Source organism: Rhea americana, unplaced genomic scaffold (assembly GCF_003343005.1).
Source record: "Rhea americana isolate MKP2758 unplaced genomic scaffold, rheAme1 scaffold_69, whole genome shotgun sequence".
NCBI classification, from domain to species: domain Eukaryota; kingdom Metazoa; phylum Chordata; class Aves; order Rheiformes; family Rheidae; genus Rhea; species Rhea americana.
The window spans coordinates 1,422,426-1,447,927 of NW_028186856.1; the positions used below are offsets into that span (position 1 = coordinate 1,422,426).

General features: G+C 39.7%; 1 protein-coding gene across 5 annotated transcripts in view; it reads left to right on the top strand.

Annotated features, from left to right (window-relative positions):
* The window catches only part of VEZT (vezatin, adherens junctions transmembrane protein), a 53,779-nt gene that overhangs the window by 5,271 nt on the left and 23,006 nt on the right, over positions 1–25,502 (top strand). For 2 of the 5 annotated variants that reach the window (XM_085321326.1, XM_085321330.1), the window contains exons 2-6: positions 4,858–4,992; positions 13,960–14,049; positions 16,763–16,938; positions 19,376–19,651; positions 24,431–24,580. In XM_085321326.1, coding sequence (XP_085177452.1) covers positions 4,858–4,992; positions 13,960–14,049; positions 16,763–16,938; positions 19,376–19,651; positions 24,431–24,580 — 827 coding nt within the window. Of the gene's footprint in view, positions 1–2,767; positions 2,822–4,857; positions 4,993–5,967; positions 6,080–13,959; positions 14,050–16,762; positions 16,939–19,375; positions 19,652–24,430; positions 24,581–25,502 lie in introns of those variants that run through there. The other 3 variants (XM_085321328.1, XM_085321327.1, XM_085321329.1) reach the window with 3 other exon arrangements.

Below are 25,502 nucleotides of genomic sequence, written 5' to 3' on the forward strand. Positions count from 1 at the left end.
AGCATGCCCTCTATCATGCGTCGCAAGCATTGCAATAAGCAGTGAATAATCAGCATTAGAGTGCAAATAACAAGCAATATTAAAATACTGAGTTTAACAAGTTCTTTCACCTATCCTATGATTTCTAGGCCAGAGAGCCAACTATCAATACCAAACGAGCTGTGTTGTAGCTCACTCGTTAATTGTTGCCGTTAAAACGTTAAAAGATGCCGTACCTGTGTAAAGATGGAATGGGAGTGATCGGACAGGTTCATAGGACACATGCCCTCAAACTCATCACACCCATGTCATTGGACTAGCAATAAAAAGTTGGTTTTATCAGTAGCACAAAAGTTAGGTTATCAGCACAGTTGGCTGCATAAGCCTGAGTGCTGCGCTTTTCCCGGCAATGGGCTTGGGTACTGTTTAAGATCATAGTATCAGGAATGAGACTGGTTTTTGGTCATGTAATTGCACCAAAATGTGGCATTGCGATAGAGCACAAGCGTAGCATTTACAACTTGTTTGGTGGTCTGGTTCTGGCCTGTGTAATTAAAATCGAGACAGGCATCCGCTCGCACAGTTCCYGGAATGTCCAATTCCTGTGGCTCCCAGGGGGCAGGCGGGAGATGGGCCGCCCAACCAGTTGTCAACCACCGTCTGAGAGGTTTTGAGGAGGTCACTCACTGGCGATGAGAGAGGGATCACCATGCCCCAACTTCCGAGGGGTACACCCACAAGACACATTGTGAACAGGTTGGTCGGTGTTGCYAGTGATAGGCATAAAGATTGTTGTCCTGTCATGTTGGCGAGGGTGACCCAAACATTTGGGTGTGGGGAGATGGAGAGCCATGCTGAACCGCAGGAGATGATGGCAGCGAGGAGGACRAGGCCAGGAAGGGTTGAACTCCCTGTGCCGGAACCCATCGCGGCCCGTGACCTGTGGARACACAAGCATACCCTCGGCCCCACGTGATTAGTTGGTGAGGTCCCTCCCAGTCACCTGTGTGTAAGTCTTTCACCAACACTAACACGGGCTTCGACCTAGGTACTGGTACAAGTGTTGAACGCATATTATGATAGTGTTTCACTATAGGGGGCACGTYGTCATGTGCAACGGGCATTGATAAATGGTTTAATACAAATAAGGCCTTCCACAACCTGGCATGTGGTGTTTCACGGCTGTCTCCCCCTTTTTCTTTGGTCAACACGGCCTTCAATGTGCGATGTGTGCGTTCAACAATTGGCTGCCCTGTAGGAGAGTAAGGAATACCGGTGCGATGGTGAATGCCCCAGGTGTGTAAAAACTGTCGCGTAGACCGGCTGACATAGGCCGGACCGTTACCGGTTTTTACCTCTCTTGGAATGCCAAGGGCGGCAAAGGCGGCACGGAAGTGGCTCTGAACGTGTTTACTTGTTTCGCCCGCYGCAGCGGTGGCCCAAACAGCTTGAGAAAAGGTATCCACCGATACGTGGACATATCGCAGCTTGCCAAATTCTGGGATRTGCGTAACATCCGTCTGCCACAGCTGCAGGGACTGCAGACCGCGTGGGTTCACTGCAGGGGAGGCCCCCGAAGCGAACGGCTGGCAGTCCGGGCAGGTTTGAACAATCAGTCTAGCGTTGGCCTGTGTGAGGCNTGCGTAACATCCGTCTGCCACAGCTGCAGGGACTGCAGACCGCGTGGGTTCACTGCAGGGGAGGCCCCCGAAGCGAACGGCTGGCAGTCCGGGCAGGTTTGAACAATCAGTCTAGCGTTGGCCTGTGTGAGGCYGAACTGCTTYRCTAATACCTTGGCTGACTGATGGAAAAAYRAGTGTGATAACTGTGCTTGTGCTAAGGTGTTAGGGACCGGATTGTTCAGATCATTCACCCCTAGTCGAGTACCGKTTWKATGCATTTTAGATCTACACACTCGGGCAATGTGCCCAGGCTTTCCACATCGGAGGCGTACTATGTTAGAATCCCTATTTCCTCCCAGGCGTAAATTTCCAGCATTATTATTTCGAGGACATCTGTCATGAAAGTGACCTCGTTGTCCACACAAAAAGCAAACCCCCAGACGCGGCCTAGGATTTTTCTGTGCTTGCAAAAGTGGCTTTAGGGCAACAGCAAGAGCAGAAGCTTGAGCTTTTGCATGAACAGCTGCCTTATCTTGTTCTATTAATAGATCAGCGCRGCTACATGCTTCTATCATTTCAAGAAGTCCTGCTGTGCRAGGTAATGTAGCAAGTATTCGTTTACACACCGTATTAGCATTCTGAACGGCTAAATCCTTCCCTAYTGCTGCCTTCGCTTCTGGTGATAAATTAGGAGATTTTTCTATTGCTAATTGCAACCTGTCTAAAAATTCTGTAAAGGGTTCAGAAGAGCCCTGAATTATTTTTACGTAAGAAGGGACCACAGCTCCCATTTGCGGTACAGCTTTCAATGCAGCAAGTGCCAACTGCTGAGATTGCTGCAAAAYGTGACGATGTAGTCGCGCCTGCACTTGAGGGGTAGCGTATTGCCCCTGCCCGAGCAACATATCAACCGTAGCTGTACGCAACAAATCRCCATCAGCTAAGTCTATATTGCTCATTGCAGCAAYCTCAGCACGTCGCTTCCAATCATCTTTAAATATCAGCTTTTGYGCAGGACTTAAAATCAACGCAGTTATACTCTCCACATCATAAGGTGTCAAAACATTTTGTGTAAACAAAACATCAACCAGATTTTGGACGTAAGGATTTTGCATGCCATGCTCCATCACTGCTTTTCGTACCTCTCTTAACAATCGCCAATCAAACGGAACCCCTTCAAGCGTTCTGTGCCCCTGAGKGTCATGCCCGGCCTGAACAGGGTATGCGGTCAGCTCAGTAGTCATAGCTTTGAGGGGCCCTAAAAATTCCCCTTAAACAATAGCATCCCGTATAATCCCCTGCCAACGTTGCCCAGGATCAATAACAGCAGATGCCTGCGCTTTATCATCCCCTTTTTCCATTAACACTGCCTGTTTATAGTTGAGGAATAAGTCCTTCAATGTCTGTTTTTGCTGTTGCAACGCATCCTTAAAAGCTTGCAAGCTTTGTACTAAATACTGGAGTTCCTTCTGTTGACTCTTATTTTCCAGCTGCAATTGCCTCAACAGCTCAGCATCTTCATCCCCTAACTGGGGAGGCGAAGGGACATCTTCCGGCTTTACAAAAGGCATACCAGCACCCTTTTGTTCAATAGCATCGTCCCCTTCAAACAAGGGAGCAGAYGGGAGGGTTCCACCGAAAAAATCTTTAGCCGACRCATCAATAGGAAAGGCTGATGGCACYGGAGGGGCTGGAAATACGGCTCCTACAGCTTCCTCACCCACTGTTCCTTTCATGGCTGCTTCAGCAGCATCCATAACACGGGTCTCAGTTCTAGTATCACGCAACAGATTAGAAATTACCCGCCAAGTTTGGCTCAASTATACYGCTTCTTTATTACCTACTTTCACCGATTCCCATAGTTCTTGTTCCAAAATCTTCCACTTCTCCTCGTTAAAAGCATCTTTGGGAATAACGAAAATTTGCCGTTTCTGCCCCCATGCAAGGAGATCGGCAACATCCTTTTCTTTTATAGCAATATCATGCTTAGCTGCTAAAGTCATTATAACAGTGAGCACGGCTCGCGCTTCTACCGATACGGCAGATCCCATATTGYAATAGCAAACCGCTCMATATATTCACTTACATTCAGTTGCGCAACGTCGCTTCTTCCRAGCGCCAGGGACTCTCCAGATCCCTCGAGCGGTGCCTTCTTCGCCTTTCCGTTAAATCACGTCGGGGTCACCAGTTGTTGCGAAGAAAACGAGACATCACCACACATTCAATGCAAATGCTAGAGAGTGTCTGTCTTACAGATTAGATCCCATAGTTATGCTCCAGCTGCTCACCTGTAAACGGTGMTTGCCCGGGCTTCTTGCTGCAGTCCTGCTGCGAGTGATTCGTTCAGCTGGAGTCCCTTCCGGACGCCCCTGTCAGCACTTGTTCGACCCTATCACGTCGGGGGGTCGAACTATTGAAATGTGAAACTATTCACATTTGAAGGGATTGATTGCACGGACTCCTGATAGGTTCTGATCAGAAGACCTTTATCCATATCAGAAGGCAAAATATATATATCGATACAGCAAGCACGAGTTGTGAACACGACATACACAGCGCAGTGATTGGGTACACAGCGACAAGCACGCGCTCCAGCTACTAAAGCGATTGGTTATGCCCCTTGATACAGTTTTCTCACAAGCAGATACCACAGTTATCTGCTTGGCTCATATTCTGCATTCTTGTTCTGCTTCTCACAGCACACCTGCTTCTAGTCTCAGTTGAAGGATGGGTCGCCCAGCTCAGTGTCTAACGAACCACACAGATAATCAAGTTACACTGAGGCTTTGTTTAATCAAGTTTGAGAAGTGCTCTGCTTTCAAAGTTTGTTTCAGTAGAAAAAGTACAAACTATTCACATGTTTGTAAACTTCAAGAAACTAGTACCAAATACATAGTTTATTTATTGAATGCATGCAAGYTGTAAGTTAAAGAACCGGTTTCATTAGGTCATCTAGAGAAAATATTACTATAGGAGAAGTTAACTGGCTGCATGCTTATTTGCCATCATATTATCTTCTAAATTGACTCTGTTTCACCATGTTTCATTATGGTCAGGAGAAAACTGAAGAGACATATTTAAAGCAAAATTTTGGCTTCTTTGCTGTTACTGTATTGTTTTCTTGTTACTGGATAGTTCACTGATGAGTGTGTTGTTTGACTGGTTTTGCATGCTGTAGTCATATTTGTGTTTTCTGGGGAATAGGGAACATCCTTCACCTTTGTTTATTTMATTTCCTTTCTTAACTCTCTTTCAGAATTCCCCACTCTACCAGTATCTGCAGGATCTGGGACACACCGATTTTGAAGTATGTTCAGCTGTGTCACAAAAGGCAGAACAATGTGCAGCAGAGGGAGGCCAAGAGGAGTGGACTTCTCATGCTGCTCAGAAAGTGAGCATTATTGTGCTGCCATGCATTTGTCTTCTCAAAAGATAACTGCRTCATTTCACAAATAGGAAAAATCAGAGAAGATAAAGGTTAAAGTGTTACTATACAAAAAGTTAACAATAGTGGTTGCTGTATCTTGTCTGTTAATGTATTTGGAAACATGGTCTGCCAATATAGCTTGAAATATTTCTTTGCRTTTATGTAAGCTGGGACAGCAAGAGACTTTGATATTGAATTTTTAAAACGTCATAAATTATATTATTTACTAGATATTGTTATGTTATCTTAGCATGGCATTCTGTGAACAAAACCTGTAATTTTCTGGGACAAAATATTTATAGTTCCCAGCCCTTTCCGGCATTCAGTTGCTAAATAACACTTAATTTGTGACAAAACATCCTAAAAAAGAGGATTTCTTGGAATTATAAATAAATAACCAATCTGAATGAGGTAGTAGAACTGTGTTTAGGTTATGGCAATGTTGTAACAGTAACAGCCGGTGAGCGTCATCYACTGCTTAGTTCAGACTATTTCTCTGTCTTTTTAAATATAGGCTTGTGGATTTTTCTTTTAATATTTTAGTATTAAAATTATGCTTGAGAATTAAGAGGCTGGAGTTTTAAAAATTATATATATATATACATATATATATATATATAAAAAAAGTCCTTACAGCATTTTTTGCTTGTTTTACATGTACTTCGAACTACACATTTTTTCTTTCCTTATTAAAAATAAATGGCAATTTACTGCTATTAAYAGTGTATAGGCCATGTGAATCACATTAGGAGCTGCAGTGTGGGCCAGGAAATTTCTCTTTTGAGGTAGCTGATGTGGGAATCTCTTTGCTAATTCTAAAAATGACAAGTATGTTGAAAATTCATAGTCAATCTGTCTTCTCCTTAGCACCTAGATGGAGCATGCAAAGAGCAGTTATTTTCTGCCTACCTCTTTCTCTTCCACAGTGGAGAGTTCTGTTTTCAGTGGACATGCTCCAGCTATGTGCTAAGCCAAGAGAGAAAAAGAGGCCTTCATGCAGACTTCTCTGTCCAGGCCACTGCAAGCTGTGGGGGGGCCCAGAACCTYACAGGTAAGAACCTAAAACAAGCGTTCGTAGTTTGACTTGTTGCCTCTGACAAATTACCGTTTCTTTCTCCCCTCCTCTTAGCACCTACTGCAGCTTCCGTCTTTGTACACCTTAGGTCAGCTGATTCTTGCCCACGGTGGCTTTTAACCTTCTTCTAGAGCTCTGATTTCCTTATGTTTGTTCCTGCTTTATACCTCTTCTGCCACCTTCATACCAGAGTTTTGCCACCCCTTTTCTCCCATTTATAACCACTGTGGCTTCCCTGCTCCTGTTCCAATGCCTTCTACCTTGCCAATTAGCTGCAGCGAACTGTGGAGAACATCCTATTTCTTCCAAGAATTAGGTGAGATGGTATGAAWGGCCATGAGTTCTTCAGCAGGGAGACCCTCTGGATGCAGTGGGTGGGGGAACATATGGCAAATGGGGTGAACTGACTGATGCCTGCTTCTGTTAGGTTCTTAATACCATCTTGATGTATATCCACTACTTAGTCCTCAAGATGTTTCAAGGAATTAGTCTTGAAATAATCATAGGCTTTAGTGCTAATAGTCACAGTACAATTTATTTCAACAAAAAATTTTAAGTTTTGTTGAGTCCCTCTTGCTGCTCCTTTGTTTTAGATCATACAGATTTTTTTCTCAAGGATGTCTTATCTTTGAAGATGATAGTCTATTGTAGGATCTTAGGTGGGACAGTGTTTGGAAATACATGAACTGATGTGGAAAATATCAGTCTTAAGTTTTTTCTCTGGTCTGAGAGAAGAATGTGTAATTCTTGAAATTTTTTTAGTAGTATACATACAAGGACCGATGAAGTGGAAATGTAGAAGTTGTAGTGTGAATTTTATTCATCCAGCAGTATTCTGAGAAGGGTTAGTACATCACATTTTCATAYAGAGCTGCCCATTTTAGCCACTCTCTGTTTAGACTATGTGAGCTTCCTCACACATTCATTACTCCATTTGAAAAAACAGAGTAATAAAATGTGATTTTTTTTGTGGTAGTCTTTGGTCCTATTGGAGTATTTTTTCATGGGTAGATCAGTCATAGTTTGTGCTCATCTGGTGGGGCAGGTGCGTTGGGCACTTTACTTCACAGCCCTGATCCACAGTTGTCAAAACTTACAGTCCTATGGAAGTGTACTGTATCTTTCTTCTTGCCTTCACGCCCTGATTTCCTATTAAAGATGACCGTATAGATCAGATACAGATAGGGTGCATATAAATTGAGCAGGCCTGTGGGTATCACCTACGGAGCAGACAGAATCCGTGGTGCTACTATTTAAAAAGTAACCATACTGTAATAATTCCTGAATTTTATAATGGTATGTGTTGCTATTCAGCCCTGCTGTTGTTGAATTACAATTTTGCAAAAAGTTCAGCAGTCATGTAGAAAGAAAATCACAGGAGCTTCCTACAGAACTCCAGTCTCATATGCTGCAGAGTTTGTGAGGCCAAGAAACAGATTAACTCTGGGAAGAAAAGAAGTGATTCCTGCAGTGTCTTTATGCTTCATCAACTGGTTTCTCTCTTGTAAGTTTTTTTTTTTTTTTTTTTAACTTAGGACATAGACATAAATTGATTTCTGGTTACTGTTGATGCAAGTAGCTGTCACATTAGTAGTAATAATTACTGGCTTCTATCAGGGGTCATGAGGCAAGGCTGAATGAAATTTAGAATTTATTATGCTTTAAGTTCAAATACCTTGAAAAGGATTTCTGAAACCATTAGGTCCGCTACGTTTGCTTTTCAGAATTGTCAAGTGACACTCACCACAACCCTCAAGAAACTGGTTTAAATTATATCATAGAATCGTTAAGGTTGGAAGGGACCTCTGGAGATCATCTAGTCCAACCTCCCTACTCAAGCAGGGTCACCTAGAGCTTGTTAAACAGGGTCGCATCCAGGCAGGCTTTGAATATCTCCAGAGAAGAAGACTCCACAACCTCTCTGGGCAACCTGGTCCAGTGCTCCGTCACACTCACATTTCAGTGAAGAAATTCCCCCTCATGTTCAGGCGGAACTTCCTGTKSTTCAGTTTCTGCCCATTGCCTCTTGTCCTGTCTCTTGGCACCACTGAAAAGAGTTTGTCCCCGTCCCCTTGACACCCTCCCTTCAGGTACTTRTACACATTSATAAGATCTCCCCTCAGTCTTCTCTTCCCCAGGCTGAAGAGGCCCAGCTCTCACAGCCGTTCCTCATAGGGCAGRTGCTCCAGCCYTCTGATCATCCCTGTAKCCCTACACTGGACTCTCTCCAGTAGCTCCATGTCTCTCTTGYMCTGKGGAGCCCAGARCTGGACACAGTACTCRAGATGARGCCTCCCCAGGGCTGAGKAGAGGGGCAGGATCACCTCCCTCAACCTGCTGGCAACACTCTTCCTAATGCACCCAAGGATGCTGTTGGCCTTCYTDGCCACAAGGGCACATTGCTGGCTCATGGTCAACTTGTCATCCACCAGCACTCCCAGGTCCTTCTCTGCAGAGCTGCTYTCCASMAGGTCAGCCCCCAGCTTGTACTGGTGCCTAGGGTTATTTCTCCCTAAGTGCGGGACCTTGCACTTGCCCTTGTTGAACCTCATGAGGTTCCTCTCCACCCAGCTCTCCAGCCTGTCCAGGTGTCTCTGAAGGGCAGCACAGCCCTCAGGTGTGTCAGCCACTCCTCCCAGCTTGGTACCATCAGCAAACTTGCTGAGGAGGCACTCTGTCCCTTCGCCCAGGTCATATTTCCCTGTTCAAGGTATTGGCAGGTTTGTGGTACATTTGTATTGAAAATAGCTATTCTGGCTTAGTGCAGGGAGACTTTAGTTAAACCACTGTTAATTGAAAAGCAAGGTGACACATTTGACTGGCTGATTATCTCTTTCTTATTATGAGGAAGTGCACAGACTTTAGCTTTTTAGCTGTACTACTTTATTTTGCATATTCACTTCTGTGGCACTCTGATACTGTGTAATATGTATATACTTTCCATGRAATTTAATACAAAATGCTGTGGACTTAAGAACCTTAAAAGAATTAAGATATACTGCTTTTTAAAGGCCTCAAGTATTTTTTTTTCACCTCCCTTCCCCTCGAGCATTTTGTTTTTAATTTTGTTGTGTTGGGAGCAAGCCCTCAGGTTTTGTATGAGCTATAGAAGTAATTCGTCATGATTTTCCATGTAACTTGAAGGCAGAGGGTGTTTGAAAATGGGTTATCCATTTCTTACAAATAGTAGGATGACATTTATGTTGTCTCACCTCAGTCTAGACAAGAATACATAGGGGRAAAAGGAAACTTGTATGTAATTTGGAGCTGAAAAAATGTCATAGATTCTTCCAGCTTTGTTCTAGTATTAGTTTGGGAACATAAGAACTTTTCTTATGTGTGCTAATGTCAAAAARTTTGTTTTTGTCTTTTGATTCCTGTTTCTGTGTCCCATTGTGGATTTTGAGTGCCTCAAAAGGAAAGGGAATGAGGGAGASGCAGCTGGCTGTACATTTATAGTAATAGATTTGATTAAGGAGAATGTGAGGTTCTGTTGCAAGTTCTGTATGACATASAGGAAAAACAAATTTAAGTTCCTATAATTTCCTCATTTTTAGTTGAGACCATTATCACTTCCCTTCTTGTACCCTTTGCTGGCCTAATCTACTGAAATCATAAAATATCTGGGAAACAGATGGTTTCTGAGTATGTACCTAACCACATCTCTAAAAGAATATGGTGTTGGTTGAGGTTTAGTGTAATACAAATAACATAATCACRACGAGTGGAAAAATGATCTGTGCTGAGTGATGCTTAGTATGTTTGTATTGTTTTATGTTCTGAAGAGTAATTTACAAATGCCTTAAACACTTAAGGTATTTTAATGGTAAATGMGAATAAGACCAGCAGCAGAGACAAAGGAAGTTTGAGCTTTCTTAGGTTATCGTGGTCCATTTATCACTCSAAGTTTCCTCCTAGATCCCAAGCGCTCTGACAGGTGAAATGATACTCTTTTCTTCAAAAGCCGATTAGCTCTCTAGGGAGAACATCCTATTCTGTTTTTTTTTTCTTTTGGCATCTTACTGTGTCTGTCCTATTGTATGCAGGAATCTTTCTGACTGGAAAAAGAGACAAATATGTTCTTAAAGAGAGAGATTTTCCCCCCCCCCCCCCCCGAAGCTGTCAGCTGACTGGTAGTAGAAAATCTGTAGTATTACTATGTCTCTTAAAAAGAGCTGAGATTGTTTCTCCACTTGTATTCAATCAAGGAGGAACCCTGTTCAGATATAATCGTGTGAGATGCAGCAATATTTTGGCAAGGCAAGGATTTTGGAGGGACTTCAGGAATTGAGGAAGCAATTCTGGATCCTAGTGACTGATACAAACTTTGCTGCTGTGTCATGCTAGCCTGTAAAGCAGAGGGTATGGTTCAGGTTTAATGAAATATACAGGCATATGTTGAGCTTCAAGCACATCTTTAGCATTTTTTTTTGTAATCAGAGCATGATCTTTATGAACATTGAGATGAAAAATTGTAAAAGTGCTTCAAGATTGTGTTCTGAAGGCTGATGAAATGATACTCTTCCACCCTTCCTTCTGAAGCACTATAAAAATATGATTTAGTGTGGTAATTATAGGTACAGTGTTCATGGTTATACCAGTTTCTGGAGAATGTTACAGCTTAACTTCTGATCTTACGATCATTTGATGTTCAGAAGCACTGTTTAAAAGAGTTCCTAGACCCTTTTTTTGGAATTAAAACCTAATTGAGTAAATCTGCTTGATTGATAAGGGTTTTATTTTTTCCTAYTTACATTTTTCCTTTTTTCACTTATTTTACTAGACTGTTGTGCATATTTGAAAGTTTTGATTGATTATAGTGTTGCACCTTATCCCACCTTGATGTGATAATRTTTAATAACTAGATCAGGGCTGGTCTGCAGGCAGCTACTGAAGGTTGTTGTTGGGGCTATCCCTTAGTGGCTGTGTGGGTTACCTGATGTGGAGAGGCAGAGGGACCATTTCTTTGCCTTCATCTAGAGCTCCTACCCTCTTAATGCTGGGCGCTATTTAATATGTAGTATTATCTTGTTTCTGAACAACACAGAGTTGAAAGGTGCCATGTGCAYGGCAGGATTTTAGATACCTGCAAGTTTGCTATTTCAAGTTCATTCTGTGCAATAGAGAAATATTCGTAAGTATTTTATTTTAGATTCAAAWCAATATATCTAAAATGTGCAGGTCCTGAACTGTAGGCACTTAGGCTGTTTTTTTAAAAAAATATTAGGAGGTATGTGCCTGTATTATTCAATTTACAGAGAGCTTATTTGCCTGACTTGTGTTCTGAAGTTGTAAAATGAATACTCCAGAAGCATCAGCAACATGACCTGACTTGTGCRGTGATGAAAGTTGTTTTACTTGTCAGTAACACTCCCAATGGGAATGCAAGCTGTGAGACACTCTTCCAAGGGTCTGAATAATTCAGCATGTTACTGCASTCTTCTGGGTCACAGCCCAAGACAGTAGGTTGTCTTCCTTTGTGTTTTCAAGCACTGGCATGCCTGTTGAGTGTTTATGCAAGCTCCRATTTTGATTTTTAAGCCAAAACATGAAATATAAACCAAAAGATTACTTACTTAGAACATTAGTCTCCCCCCCCCCTTCTCAGCAGTTCTGTGGGCTAATTTAATTAGCTGGTAGCAGTTCAAATACCATTTGTGGTATAGATTTAAGTGCTTGTGAGGAAAAATCTAAGACCTTCAGATGGTTAAGRATTGGTATCTGTAATCCACTTCCAAAATATTAGGAAAAGTACTTCTGAATGAAGTGTCCTTCTGTCACTCAAATGTAGGGCAAGGACCTTTGCTTGTTTCATAGCAGTATTTCTACAAATTGTAATGGGAACATTTTGTTTTATTTTGCACCGCTTCACAGGAAACTCTACCTTGGAAGATAATCTAGTGCTGTAGTTTGTGATACTTTTTTCTTCCTCTTCAGACTTATGCCAGTGCCTCTGAGCAATATCAAAATCTGTTCACACAATGGGGAGAATTTGCTTTTACCAGCACTCTGTCTTCTTCCTATCCTTACTAATAGTAATGACAGAAATAAGTACTGGAATTAGGCCTGAAATTAAGCCTTCTAATTCAGCAATACCTTGTCCAGGACTGCTCTTGAAAGTGTATTCTCTAACATATTTCAAATCCTTCCTTGGGTTTATTCCCTAGTCTAAGAAGTATTGATTGCTGGGATAGCTTCTCTTAATAAGCCGTGATAATATCTACATATCTAGAAGAACTATCATTATGAAACCTGTAGTATTGGTTTGTCTCTCTACTGACCTAAAAATACTTCCTTTTGGCATAGATGTGGAATTCTAAGTGTACACAGAAAGATGAGGCATGTACAAAGAAAAACTTGAGTTAGGTTACCTAAATGAGTTATTTTAAAAATTGTTCTGTGAGGAAAAAAAGTTTTAGGATGACAATTTCTGATACTATTCAAAGCTGTTCTGCCCTGGCTTGCTGCATCAAACTTCTGTCCCGCTGCCTTTCAAAGAGACGTCAAACAGGTAGTTTTGGCTGTTCTACCTCCAGTCCCTGCTGTGACACTAATCACAGGGCTAAGCACTGAGCTCAATTCTGATGCTTGGTCTCATTCTTCTATTTCCAAGCTCACAGTTAGAACCATGATGGAGAACTCTGTCTTGCTCTTCCCACACAACTGCCCTAGAAGCACTTCTGTAGCTTATGTTGGAAAAAGTTTGTACCTGGCATTGCAGAGTCCAAAACCTTGGCATCAGTTCCTCTGGGGAAGAGTAACTCTACAGCTGAATGTGTTAGCTTTCAGTTTTAATACTTCTCCTTCTTAAAAAAGAGAAAAAAAAGGAAGAAGTTTATTTATTGCAGACACCCTTATAGGTTAAATTATTGTAATCTATTATATTTTGAAACAACATGCCAGAAAACAAAGTGTTCCACAACTCGGTTGTTTGGTATGCATTTCAATCAATTGTATTGCTTATGGACAGTTTGAAGATTGATAGGCCTCAGAATTCATGAAATACATGTAGGTAAATATTTTGAAAAATATTTCCTATCGACTCATTCTGAGAAAAGTAAGTATACAGTGTGTGTCAAAAATTTTGTTTTTTATCACTAGATGGCTACAGAGTAAAGCAACATCATGTATGCATTGAATTGCCATCTTTCATGCGTTGTATTTTAGGAAGATACTTGAGTGAAGTATGTGGTGACAGAGTCCCTCTCAATTAGTAGTTTTCAAAGTTATGTGTACACAGATGAAGGTCTGGATTTAGGTTGCAGTAGAAACAGCATGGAGAAAAAAGTACCTCAGAGCAAATGCTTGTGTCACAGGGAGGTTTTGAGGACAATTTCTGTTCTTGCAGTCAGTCTTCCATGCCTCTGTTGACTGATCTTTCAGAGTCTTACCTCAAGCTGTGGCAGTCTTGCGGGGAGAGGTAGTTCCTCACCTAGTCTTCTCTTTGGTCTCTGTCAGCCACTTAACTTCACTGCTTTTTTTTTTTTTTAATCATCTTCAAGGAGAGAAAGAATCTTTCATGTTTGTGCAGCAGCTGCCAAACTGAAATCAGACTCATCCTAACTGTATTTATTTTTAACTATACAGCATAACAACTGATTACAGTTTGGATAGGTGGGGTTAATGAAAGCTTTATTTCACATTGTCATGTACAGGCAAATTGACCGGAAGCAGATGTTCCCTTAGCYAGAGTTCCCTAACTCTGAAGTTAGGCCAGATAGAGTAAGAGAAACTTCCTTACAGGTACTTGTGTCTTTGAGTTAACAAGAGAAGCAAAAGTATAAATAAAGGAATTGTTTGATTTTTATTTATTCTTTGCTGTGTTTTTTAATCAGAGTAATTTTTGTTCCCTTCAGCAAGGCATCCTGTCAAAACTAGCTGAGTTCTTTAGAAGTTGGTTTCCTTTTCCACAGTATAAGAAAAATGATGAGATACTTCACCGACTGGTAAGTGTTTATTTTTATTTTCCTAATCCATAGTTCTTCCTCTCCCCAGTACCTCATCCCCAGAGTACCTCCTTGGTCCATACTTGGTACTTTGATTCGAAGAGGTTTACTTATTTTTCAGATAACATAATTGACTCTGGTTTTCAGAGCTACTGTACATTTTAGAAAACAGTGTCAGACAAATTGGTCACAGAAAAAGGGAAAAATTTTGGTACCCAGCTTAAAGATGGTCAAAGTGTGGAAGAGACTGTGAGAAAATAAATTCTTGAAAGTTGAAAAGAGTTAATGTACACTGTAACTACACTATGCAGTGGAAGGCAGTGCAGAGACCCTGAGCCATTAAGTCCATGTGTTGCAGTCCTTCCAGTGCCTTGCAGACACACCTCAAGACAGAAAGCTCTAGAGCTTCATCTGAATATTGCTTCAYCATCTATTTCAGCTTGTTAACTCAGGCAGAGCGCCATGCTTGTGTAGCTGTTCTGCTCCATGAACCAGCCTGGCTTATGTGTTTCTCTGCATGGCTCTCCAAAGCACTTTTGCATTTGAGAAAGGCATTAATGAAAACCCAACTAAGACATCTCCATTATAGCGCTTCAGAACAGTTATGTATTAACAGCAGATAATGTCTTTGTGATTTGGCTATTGGGAGAGGCAAGAACAGTTCTCTGTATTAGCTAATCACTCTTTCACAGCAGTTCAGARCTAGATTTGGTCATCCGCCTGCTTTGCCAGAAGTTTTCTACTCCTAGAATCTTCAGGAACCTTTAGGGCTCAAGTCTGTCTGTGGTAGACCCAAAGGGTGATAGTTCTACCTCAGACAGTTAAAAATAGTTTCCTRCTGCCTTTACGCCTGTTYTCTACAGAGCTACTTTCTAGCCAGATCAGATTCTGGCTTAGGTTGGTCTGAGTTCTAAACTTCCACCCAGCTGCTTCTGGTTGCTACTTTTGCTTGCACTAGTTACAATGTAGAAGCATCCAGGTACGCTTGATCTTAGGCTATGTCGGATCATACATCTGGTCTAATTCCAAATCTGAATGCTCTTTCACCGAAGGGTTTCCCTGTGGGCTTGAAGTTTTGTGAGTCTTTGCAAAACTTGATAAATGGTGCACATAAATGCAAGAACCTACAGTCCATATTTATTTCTCTTGGAGACAGCATCTGGCTAGCCCAGATGTAAAAAGCAGAGATGAAATAAGTTTTGTATATCGTTTTCATTTAGATACGTCATGTTAGTCAGAACATCTCAGAATCTAAAGAGCTACAAGTTTGGCCTTTTTCTGCTGTGATGTAGGAATGATGTTTTCCAGTGTAGCTTCAAAAACAAAATGTTGAACAACATGAGACATCAGGGATTTCCATTTCTCCAAGAGATCTGCCAAGTCTAATTGCTAATCTGTCACCCTTATCTCAAGAGGACAAAATTTCCTCTGTATCTCCTCAGTACTGAACTTTGATTGTCTTTTTTYTCTTACTCCCTGTTCCCCTTTCAACTAAAGGTATTATCTTTATAGCTTTTTTAGCTTTGCTTTCTTGAGAGGATGAGAGAGTGAAAGAGTAYGGAAAACATGTTTCTCCTGCTACCCATTACAGTAGGATACTGAAGTGACACAGGATAGGTTAGAGGAGGGCTAAGTTTCTTCTTGAACACTGTTCTGAAATAAATCTTTCTCAATAAATTCAGAATGCAAGTTATCTAGAATGACATCAATGTATGCAATTAGATTTTGGACTAGCTGGCTAACTCTTCTATAAGTAATCTTGTTCTTTCAATAACAGAACTAAAAGGATTTTGTACTGTGAAATTTCAAACTTCTGTTAACAGCTTCTATCAGAGGGAGCTGTTTTATAGAAACGTTCTCTTTTCCCTCCCATAATCTAGCTAGACACAAAGATACACATGTTCAATGTTTGTTGGGTTGTATTGTGATACTCTTCACTTAAAGCATTCTGTAATTAGTTTGGCATGATATGCAACTTAAAATTTCAGAGGGCTTCTCTAATGCATATATTTGTGTTCAGGAGCTGTGTATTTGTCTTGTAGCCACAGGCAAAAAGTAGCAAATGCTTATGGTGACATCAAGTCCATGAGCAGCTCTCTGAAGTTTGTCTTGAGTTTGCAAGTGTCAGGTCTCCAGGGTCCCATACTATTTCATGTTTGGAATCAAGTTCCCTTGGGAAAGGTCATAGAATTGTGCAGAAGAGAACTTCACTGCCCCTTGGGGAACTTGAGTCTGGCTYATCGACCCCATTGTTATTAAATAGTCTACTACTGACTTTTTGTTGGCTAATTTGTAATATCTCTATTTTGTTTTTAGTTTGCTAATGCAAGTGCTAAAAAGAAAAAATGATTACAGTTTTATTACAGATCTAATAGATACAGTATGTCTTCTGATGCCTATGCAGATATTTCGGCATAATTTGTAGCATGTTTCCAGAAATTGTTGTTGTCTAAGTCAGATTACAGGGTCAGTGTGATGCACCTTGCAAGACTGCACCGGTAGGTGGGACAAGGGTTTTTAAAGTTAAGCGTGTTTAGAAAAAAATGAGGTAGCTAGTTGTGATATAACTGAAATACCCCTGGAATCTTCTGGAAAGGACAGTTATCAGTGAAGTATAGAAGATCTGCATGTTTTCTTTGGTTTAATAACTTAATTTTAAGAATGTGCATATTCTCTACTAATGCCTGTTTTTCTCTTGTCCATTTGTGTTAAGGATGTTGGATTTCGATTTGACATACTCTGTACCATCCTGCAACAGGAAGTTCTGCTACAGGAGGATGTGGAACTGATTGAGTTGCTTGACCCTGGTATCCTGTCTGCAGGGCAGTGCAAGCAACAGGAAAATGGACAGCTTCCAACTCTACGCTCCCTAGCAACTCCTAATATTTGGTATTGTACATAAAATGTGTATGACTATATTCACTGAGAAGCAAGAAAAAAGGATTGTGTTCTTAGTGTAAAGTGCAACAAGAAAATAACTATTTTTTTGTTTTGTCTAAGATCTGAGTCTTGATTTCATTTTAGTCCATTAGTCCTAAATTCTGGAGAAGTATATTTTTTCCTTGGAAATTGTAAGAAAGAGTAGGTTTTAATCTGAGGTAGCCACATGAGCATAGATGGATATTTACAAACCCTCTTACATGCTGTCTGGAAAAAGTAAAATGACTGATTTAATTTCAAAAGCTGTACAGTGGTGATTTGGAAGTGGATATTCTATTGCTGAGTTGAGAAGTGCATGACTGAATTTGTACTAAATTAGTTAATATTGTTAGAATAGAATAAATAGACTAAGAAAGGTTGGTTCAAGAAAAACAGCAGTGAGAAATGTGAATATTTGTACAAAAGAGTTTAACTTACGCAATATGAAAAAGAGAAGAGATTTCGCTTTTCTTGCTGTGGAATAGAGGAGGAGGTCTGAAGGTATAAAAATAAAGGGAGTTATTTCGGGAAGCAGCCATTTTAGATTTGATTCTGAGTAATGGGGAGAAATCTGTCTTGTTATTTGCCTGTCCAGTTAACTAMGAAAATGCCAGCTATCTCAAATCACTCTTTTAAAAATACTTTATTTATGTAACTAAGAGACTGCTAAGATAATCAAATGGACTTTACTAAGGTAGCACTAATGACTTAGCACCTTTATTAAAGAAGAAGAGAGGAAGAAAATTCAGGTATCAGTCTTGCTGTCTCCATGTCCTCTTAATGTCCCTGAGCAGAGCTTATTAGACTTGTTTTGTTCTCTGCACAGGAATTTGGATAAAAGTGATTGCATAGGAATATGAGGAATAGAGTTCATAATACTATGTGAAGAAGAGTAAATAACAGTGATTCAAATATTTAAGTATTGAGTGTTGTCTTTGCTGTGGTCTTTATAAGGCATGTTAATGGGGCAATTAATTTTCACAGGTGTAGAATAACAGAAGAGACTAAATAGTTAAATAAGATGCAGTTAAGTTAGCAGAGGTTAGTGAAATTCATTCTAAAATGCTGAAGGATTTTGTTGCAGCACTGTCTAAACAACTACTTCCTCTATTTGAGAAGAAAGAAGGGTGAGGGGTGGTCTGATAGAGTGACTTGCTCAGGAACAGACAGGACGTAGTAAGTATGATACCTCCTAACACAGTCCAGTGCTAGGTAAATAGATAGAATTATTATAAAGCCAAAACAGGTTTAAAATGATTCAAGATACAAAGTGTCATTATTGATGCTTACTGTCAAATAGCAGAGCATTTTCATTGAATTTCTCTAGTGGTTTGTCCTGGTCCTAGAACTATTCATTGTTTCATTAACTGCTTGAAACTTAGAAAATTTGTGAATATCACTCAGTTTACAGATGACACCAAGTTTTCAAGTGTTTTAGCGGATAGAGTAGGAGTTCAGAAGGATCATGACAAACTGRAGAATTATCTTCAATTCTCCAACTTATGAGGAGGAATTTCTTCACTGTGAGAGTGACAGAGCACTGGAACAGGTTGCCCAGAGAGGTTGTGGAGTCTCCGTCTCTGGAGATATTCAAGGCCCGTCTGGATGCAACCCTGTCTAACRTGCTCTAGAGTGACCCTGCTTGAGCAGGGAGGTTGGACCAGATGATCTCCAGAGGTCCCTTCCAACCTTACCAGTTCTGTGATTCTATGATTCTATGATCTTAAAWTTGATAGGAAAGTCAATGAAGGCAAGCGTGTAGTGCTACACTTTGGAAGGAAGAATTAAATTAACAAAGACAAAGGGAATAATTGAGTAGACAGTACTACTTCAGAAAACCGTAGTTTATTTTCTAGCAATTACCTATTTTTTGTTGAATCTTTCTAAATGAAAATAACAGTTTTATGAAATTTTAAAATGCCCTTAAGAAATAGTTGATACGAGACGCTAGTGACTTGTTCTTTCAGGATTTAAAAAAGCTGGCAAATTTTTTAAAAGGGTTCTTGAAGCCGTCTTTCTTAAAATGTGTCCTAAAAACTAGTGATATGTTGGTGTCAAAGTTAAATGAGTCAGAATCTGGAAAAAAATAAATCTATTGTTACTTGAGGATTTTGTTACCCAAACAAACATGCCCTTTGCAACGGTTCTCTTGAACCTGGAAATACAGATATTCCACTCTTGTTTAAAATGCTGAGTAGTCACTTCTCTCTCTCTCTCTCTCATTTTTTTTTTTTTAAGTCGTGTGTAAATCTGCCAACAAGAATTGGTTTTGGTATTTACAGCTCCCTTCAGAACCTGCATAAAAGCCTCATAATAAAATCTCAAGTGTTGTAATCAACTACTTCATGATTTTCCCATTTGCTTAACCTCAGGAATCTGTGGATGATGCTACTTCCTTTGCTTGCAGGGATGTCTCACTGTTGCTTGCCTTTGTAAGTGCACTGCTTATGCTTCCTTCATGGTGGAAGGAATCATCTTGGCTACTGTGGGGACTAGCTCTGCTTGTCTATGCCATCTTACGAGTGTGGAGTACATGGAAGACAGCCAAGCTGCAAATATCCCTGCAAAAATACTGCCTTCAGCTGGAAGAAACGGTGGCAAATAGCCGAGCTTTTACTAATCTTGTGAGAAAAGCTCTGCGACTCATTCAAGAGACTGAAGTCATTTCCAGAGGATTTACCCTGTGAGTCTATATTTCACTTTATTTAATACACAAATCCATTCAAGCCAGATGTCTTCTAAAATAGTCCCATTACACTGTTTGCCATAGTGAATGGAATTACCGAGAAACGTAATACTTAAAACTTTTCACTTACACAGAATAGTATAATTATCATAGTTATGTTYGTCAGCATAGAAACACAAATCATAACACGGTTGTTAAAATTGTGCATCCTGAAGGACAATTAAGTCTCCCAAAATTTTTTGAATTGGGCAACTAAGCCTTTTGAAAATTTTCTCCCACACTGTCAGAAAGTGAAATAAATAAGTGAAATGGACTGAACCAATTTAGTTAACCATTTTCAGGAGATGGGTTTTTTAGTATCTTATGTTACCAATTCAGTGTAAACAAACTGACCTGCAAGTAATAATTCATATTTCAGTGCACAAGATGAAAGCCATTTTTATTTAACAAATAATAGCCTGAAGTAATGAGAACACAGTAATCAGAAGAGACCATCAAAGGTTATTTCCCCCCTTAAAGTATTTTAAACACTTATTTTTCTTGCATACAATTGCTGAGATGTTTAGAACCTTAAATTATTTGCTGCTGAATTTGCCTCTGTCCACTTGAAGGTCATGAGAGTGTTATTAGTTATTTAGCTCTTGAAACTAATTGACAACTGTTTGCTTATCTGCTGTGTAAAAGGACACTAGAATATGTTCAATGTTTGCACTGATCTTAGAGCCAACAGGCCCACTTGTGTGCGTGCTCACTGCCAGGTGTCCTCTTCCCTTTAAGCAAGCTATTGTTAGAAGAGTACCTGAGCCAGTAAGACTTAAGGTTAAAGGAGGTGAGAAATGCCAGTAACTAAAATCCGGTTGGCTTCTTTCTGAAAACAACAAAATTCCCCTGTGTGCACCAAGAGATTGTTAATGACAGGTCAACTGTTCTGCTCTCAGGCACATGTTGTTACATGCAAGCTGGAAACTGTAGGCTTCACATTTTGAATTAATTTTCTAGCTTGCGATACCTTCATTACACTTTGCTGAAGAAAAGTTTTATTCTCTCTTTGGAATGTGTAAGCATGTCTTAAGTCTGCCTAGCTGTGTTTTTTTTTCTTTTTTGCTGAGGAAGCATATAGTTAAGCAATAGTCAGTCTTATCTTTGCAAACGGATTTTTTAAAAAAAATGTTGTTAGGGCTTGTCCAAATTACAGAAGAGAAAAATATTTGGATTGTTTCCTAAGTTTAAGTGAATGAACTTGTGGTCAGTGTTTAAATGGCTAGTTCCTTGTTCTTTTACAACATATCTTAGATAACAGATTAACAAAAAACAGACTGTCTATAAGCTGATGCTTGATCTWATAGCCCCTTTATTTCAAACTCTGGCAAGCTTTTAAAGTGATTTTGGACTATGGATGGAGTAGAAGTCTGACTGTGCCAGCCTCCTCATTGGAATATTTGTCCAGTATGAAGAATTCAGTGCCCTACAGGTTTTGATCGGGTTTATTCCAGGGGAAGTTCTAACTCCAGTGTGCCCTTTTCTACATTCATATGTGTTAGAGATGCTGCTATGCAGGGCATGTAATTCTTTGCATGAGATAACACTTCATTTGTGATCCAAAAAGGTAGCTGCTCCTTCTTTCCTTCCAGATTTTTGCTACAGTAAATCTCAGCAGAACAAAGTTTAGTATGTTCTCCAGCAGTAATGTTGTCAATGTCTTAATGGTTATTCAGAGAGTGGCATGTGGCACTGGAAATGGTGGCACCTGAAAAGTTAATGAGTACCATTTTGTACCATTTTATGTCCTGGAAGAAATTTTGTGTGCATTTTCAGCCAGATAGCAGAGTGCCCTGCTTGTTGATATGTATGCTGCTGTTTTAATATGCTGTTAGCTGTGCATGATCTGGACTCTACATAAACCATGTGATGAATGGAATGATATCTGAGCTGACATTTAAATATACTGAGTCCAGAAATAGGTTAGTTGTACTCTTACTAAACTCCTTTGATAAAAAGCCCAGATAAGCTCTGATCCAAAGTTCTCTGCCTGCATCCCACAACAGTTTTTTTTTTATCTCCACTGCACCATCCATTGCTACATTCTCATAGCCTAACATATATGCTTTAAAAGATTTTTGACTTTGCTTTATTCTGTCCCCTTTGCCCCTGGTTAATTGGTATTTGACAGTCTATATAAATGTTAAATTATTCTTGACAAGATTTTGGTCTGTTTTCCATTGTTAAACACATCAGAACATGATTTTGCCTTTATGTCTTCCCCTCCCACTCAGGAAAAAAAAACACAGCAGCCACTTGGAAAGGAAACTAAGAACCCTTTCTGGCCTCTTTTACATTAGTTGCTGTCAAAGGCAACTGACTATTCTGACTTCAGATTGGCCTTCAGAACTGTTCAACGTTGCTGTTGTCGTTTAGCGTATGTCTGCGTGGCACTGACTGGGCCGTGCAGAGATGCCTGAGCTCTCGCCAGGGGAGTTTGGTTTGCCAAAATTGTGTAGCCAAGGTAGGACAGCACTCTGCTCAGGCAGAATGGCACAATTTCTCTCTCTGTTGCAATTAGGCAAATGAATCCCTGTCACAGGTTGCCGCCTGGAATTTCCACTGGCTAATGAAAGTGTCTCCATTGTCTTGCATATTATGAAATCAAAACTGTGGAGAGATATAATGAGAGGCTGCAGCACTAAGCAAAAAGCAGTTATTTTCTTGTCTGTCCCTGGGATAAGTGGCTTTTCTCCAAAATACTGCTGTCCTAGTATGTTTTAAAGTAGAAATCAGACTCTAAAACCTTGATTGGCGTATGTAGCATCTTTGTAGAACTGCTCTCATGTTGGATTTTACTAATGTCTGACTGTACAAGTTTGTTAAAAGTGAGAGCCTATTTAAAATTKGGCTTGTGAGCCTAAGGGATAAATATGTCATAGTTGTTCACAAGTGAAATGGGTTTGGAACAATAGGAAAGAGGAAATTCATCCTTACTTTTTTTATTTCTATTTGTGCATTTTAGTAAAATAGCAAGATTCCTTCTTGCTATTTTGTATATTATACACAAAGCTGGTAATATTTTGTAAGGGCAATTACAATAAATAGAAGATAAATGAACCATTAGGGAAGTAGGGATGTGATATGTCTGGCACATAGAATTCTACAGCATATTACATTAACTTAACATTACTGGAATAAAGAATTATTTTATAAATAGCACTGAAACAAACCTCCCCAGAAGCAAAATAAATTGTTTTGCTAAGTACTGGTATTACATGAGTTGCTGCATGAGTTGTGCAGTATTTGTTCTGTAAAGGAGCTGGAAATGTCTACATTGCTGTAGCAGAACATAGGTTGTTTTCTCTTTTTGATAGTAATTTTACTCTTCTTCTTCAGACCTGCTTCTGACATTCACCCAGAACCTAAGTCTACAAACTAATATGAGAGTTTATCTATAAACATTTGCAACTATTATCTTCAAAACCTAGGGAAATATTAGAGGTTGGCATGTACTATATTACATGCTGTGTTCCCAAGTGAAACTTAAGGCATGATTAGCTCTGTTGCTAAATTCGCTATTGTTTGCTTTAGAAACTGAAATTAACACAGTTTGATTTTATATATTTTAAAATATTCTATGTTTATGAGATGTTATGTAAACTATTTTAATGCCACTTTTGTATTTTATTATGGTACGAGAATATTTTAATATAGTATGAGGATATTTTAACTTATGTATTTAGTATATTGCTGTTTGGCATAAATCTCCTTTGCGTTAAGAAAGCATGCCTAATATACTGATATAGGCCCAACTCCCTTGGAGGCTGCATTGCTTTTCCTAGTTGACAGCTAGGAGGCCGTAAGCTGTTCTCCCTCACAGTCAACGTGCAGCATGGCCAAGCTAAGTTTGTGTGGTAGGACCAACATTTCCAGCAGTGTCAGGTCTGCTGGCTTAGTCAGCTCTCGAGTCAGATGGAAGTGGGTTACTGAAAGTGTTTTTAAGGCAGCAGCCCACCCCAATCTCACCAGKTTCCCTGTAAACTTTTCCCTTTTGTGTGACTGCAGGGTGTGATGAAAGCACACCCTTACTTTGCCCCAGCAAAGGTGATGGCAGGAGCATGCTTCCACTCCCCAAACAATCCATCAGTCCTGTCGGCCACACCATGTCCATTCTTGAACTGATTCTAGCAGAAATGGTGCCAGCAAGTAGAGTGGATGAAAGATCCACGTAGGCTRTTTTCAGTATCTTAGCCTTAGTTTGGAATCAGGCTGTATATGAAAAAGATAACTGGATATTAGAATTTTGTATGTATTGCCAGTGAAATTCTAGAGGGAGAAGATTGAAAGAAAATAATGTTTTGCTGAAATAGCAGTATTTAGTAGCACATTCTTTTTCTGCAAAAAATATTTACAGAGCAAAAAGGTTAATTTGCATATAGAGATGTGTTTAAGTATCTCTGTGTWAAAATTTCAAAAGCTTACTTGGGCCTATGATAGTTTTGTATCAGAGGTAATGTAATAGCCAGCCCACTTTTACTGAATTCTTTTGAAGAATTTTGGAGAACATAGATGCCCATACAAGTTTTTCCATGGCTCAGATGAGTATAGAATCAGGTCCAATTATCAAAATTTTTGATTAAAATTATCTTTCACATGAAGGATTTTTTTTTCGCTCCTGTATTTACTGAACCATTTGAAAAAGTTTTGTAAGTAATGGAATGTGAAGACTAATGAATTGTCTTTTAAAAATACTTTAGGACATCTGTACAGTTGTATCACATTTTACTTTTCAAGTTTGCTTGACAGGGTCAGTGCTGCTTGCCCATTTAATAAAGCTGGACAGCATCCTAGCCAGCATCTTATTGGTCTCCGGAAAGCTGTTTATCGATCTGTCAGAGCCAACTTTCGAGCTTCAAGACTGGCTACTCTGTACATGCTGAAAAAATATCCTTTCTATAAAAAACTCACAAGTTCAGATGTTTGATTARTGTTACCTATCTGTAGTTGTGCTGATGCTTAGAGTTTGCTTGACTAGAAACATGCAGTATCTAATTACATCTATACAAGAAATTAGGAAAAGATGTCAGGGAGAAGCATGATAACTTTGTGCTTTGTGCATGGTTTGGAGCATTCTTAAAATTTTTGTGTTTTCTGTACTGTACGGTGTGATACAAGATTCTATATACTGAAAACACTGTCCCAGTTACTGATGCCTGTGCCTTTGGATGCATACTGATAGGTAGTTCAGAGTCCTTTGAGGTTTTGTTTTATAATTCCTCTCAGACATCTTTTCTCCTTGCACCAAAATACCTCTGCTCTGAGCTGTGTGTCCTTTCATTTGTCACCCCCCTCCAAAGGTAAGTTGTTTTTCTGGTTCAGACAAGCTGGATGGAGGTTTTACTATATTAATTAGGCAAAGAGCACATTTACAAGTGAATCAAACTAGAACACTTTGTTCAGATTTAGTTTCATGAAGCATCATCTGTATTTCTTCAGTGAATTGTAGACTTTCTTTTATTGCATTAGTCTTTCAAGTTGCTTTTCGGTGTTTATTATACTGCATGGGAAATAATGTCATCACTCTGTATTATGGTAAAGAAGAAAACATATCTRTTCCTGATCTGAAAAACCACATGCATAGAAACAGAAGCTGGTGGTAAAACAAGCAGTGAAAATCTGTCATAACAAATGACTTGTTTTGTCTCTCTGGAACATAACATTTGATTAATATATCTTGCTGGGCAAGTAGATGGATATATTGAGTGATGGTTTAAGTGGGCACACGTGCATACACATGCACACACAGAGCTATGGGTACATGTTTTTTACTTTGAAGGAAATGAGTATTTGTTTGCATTACAAGTAA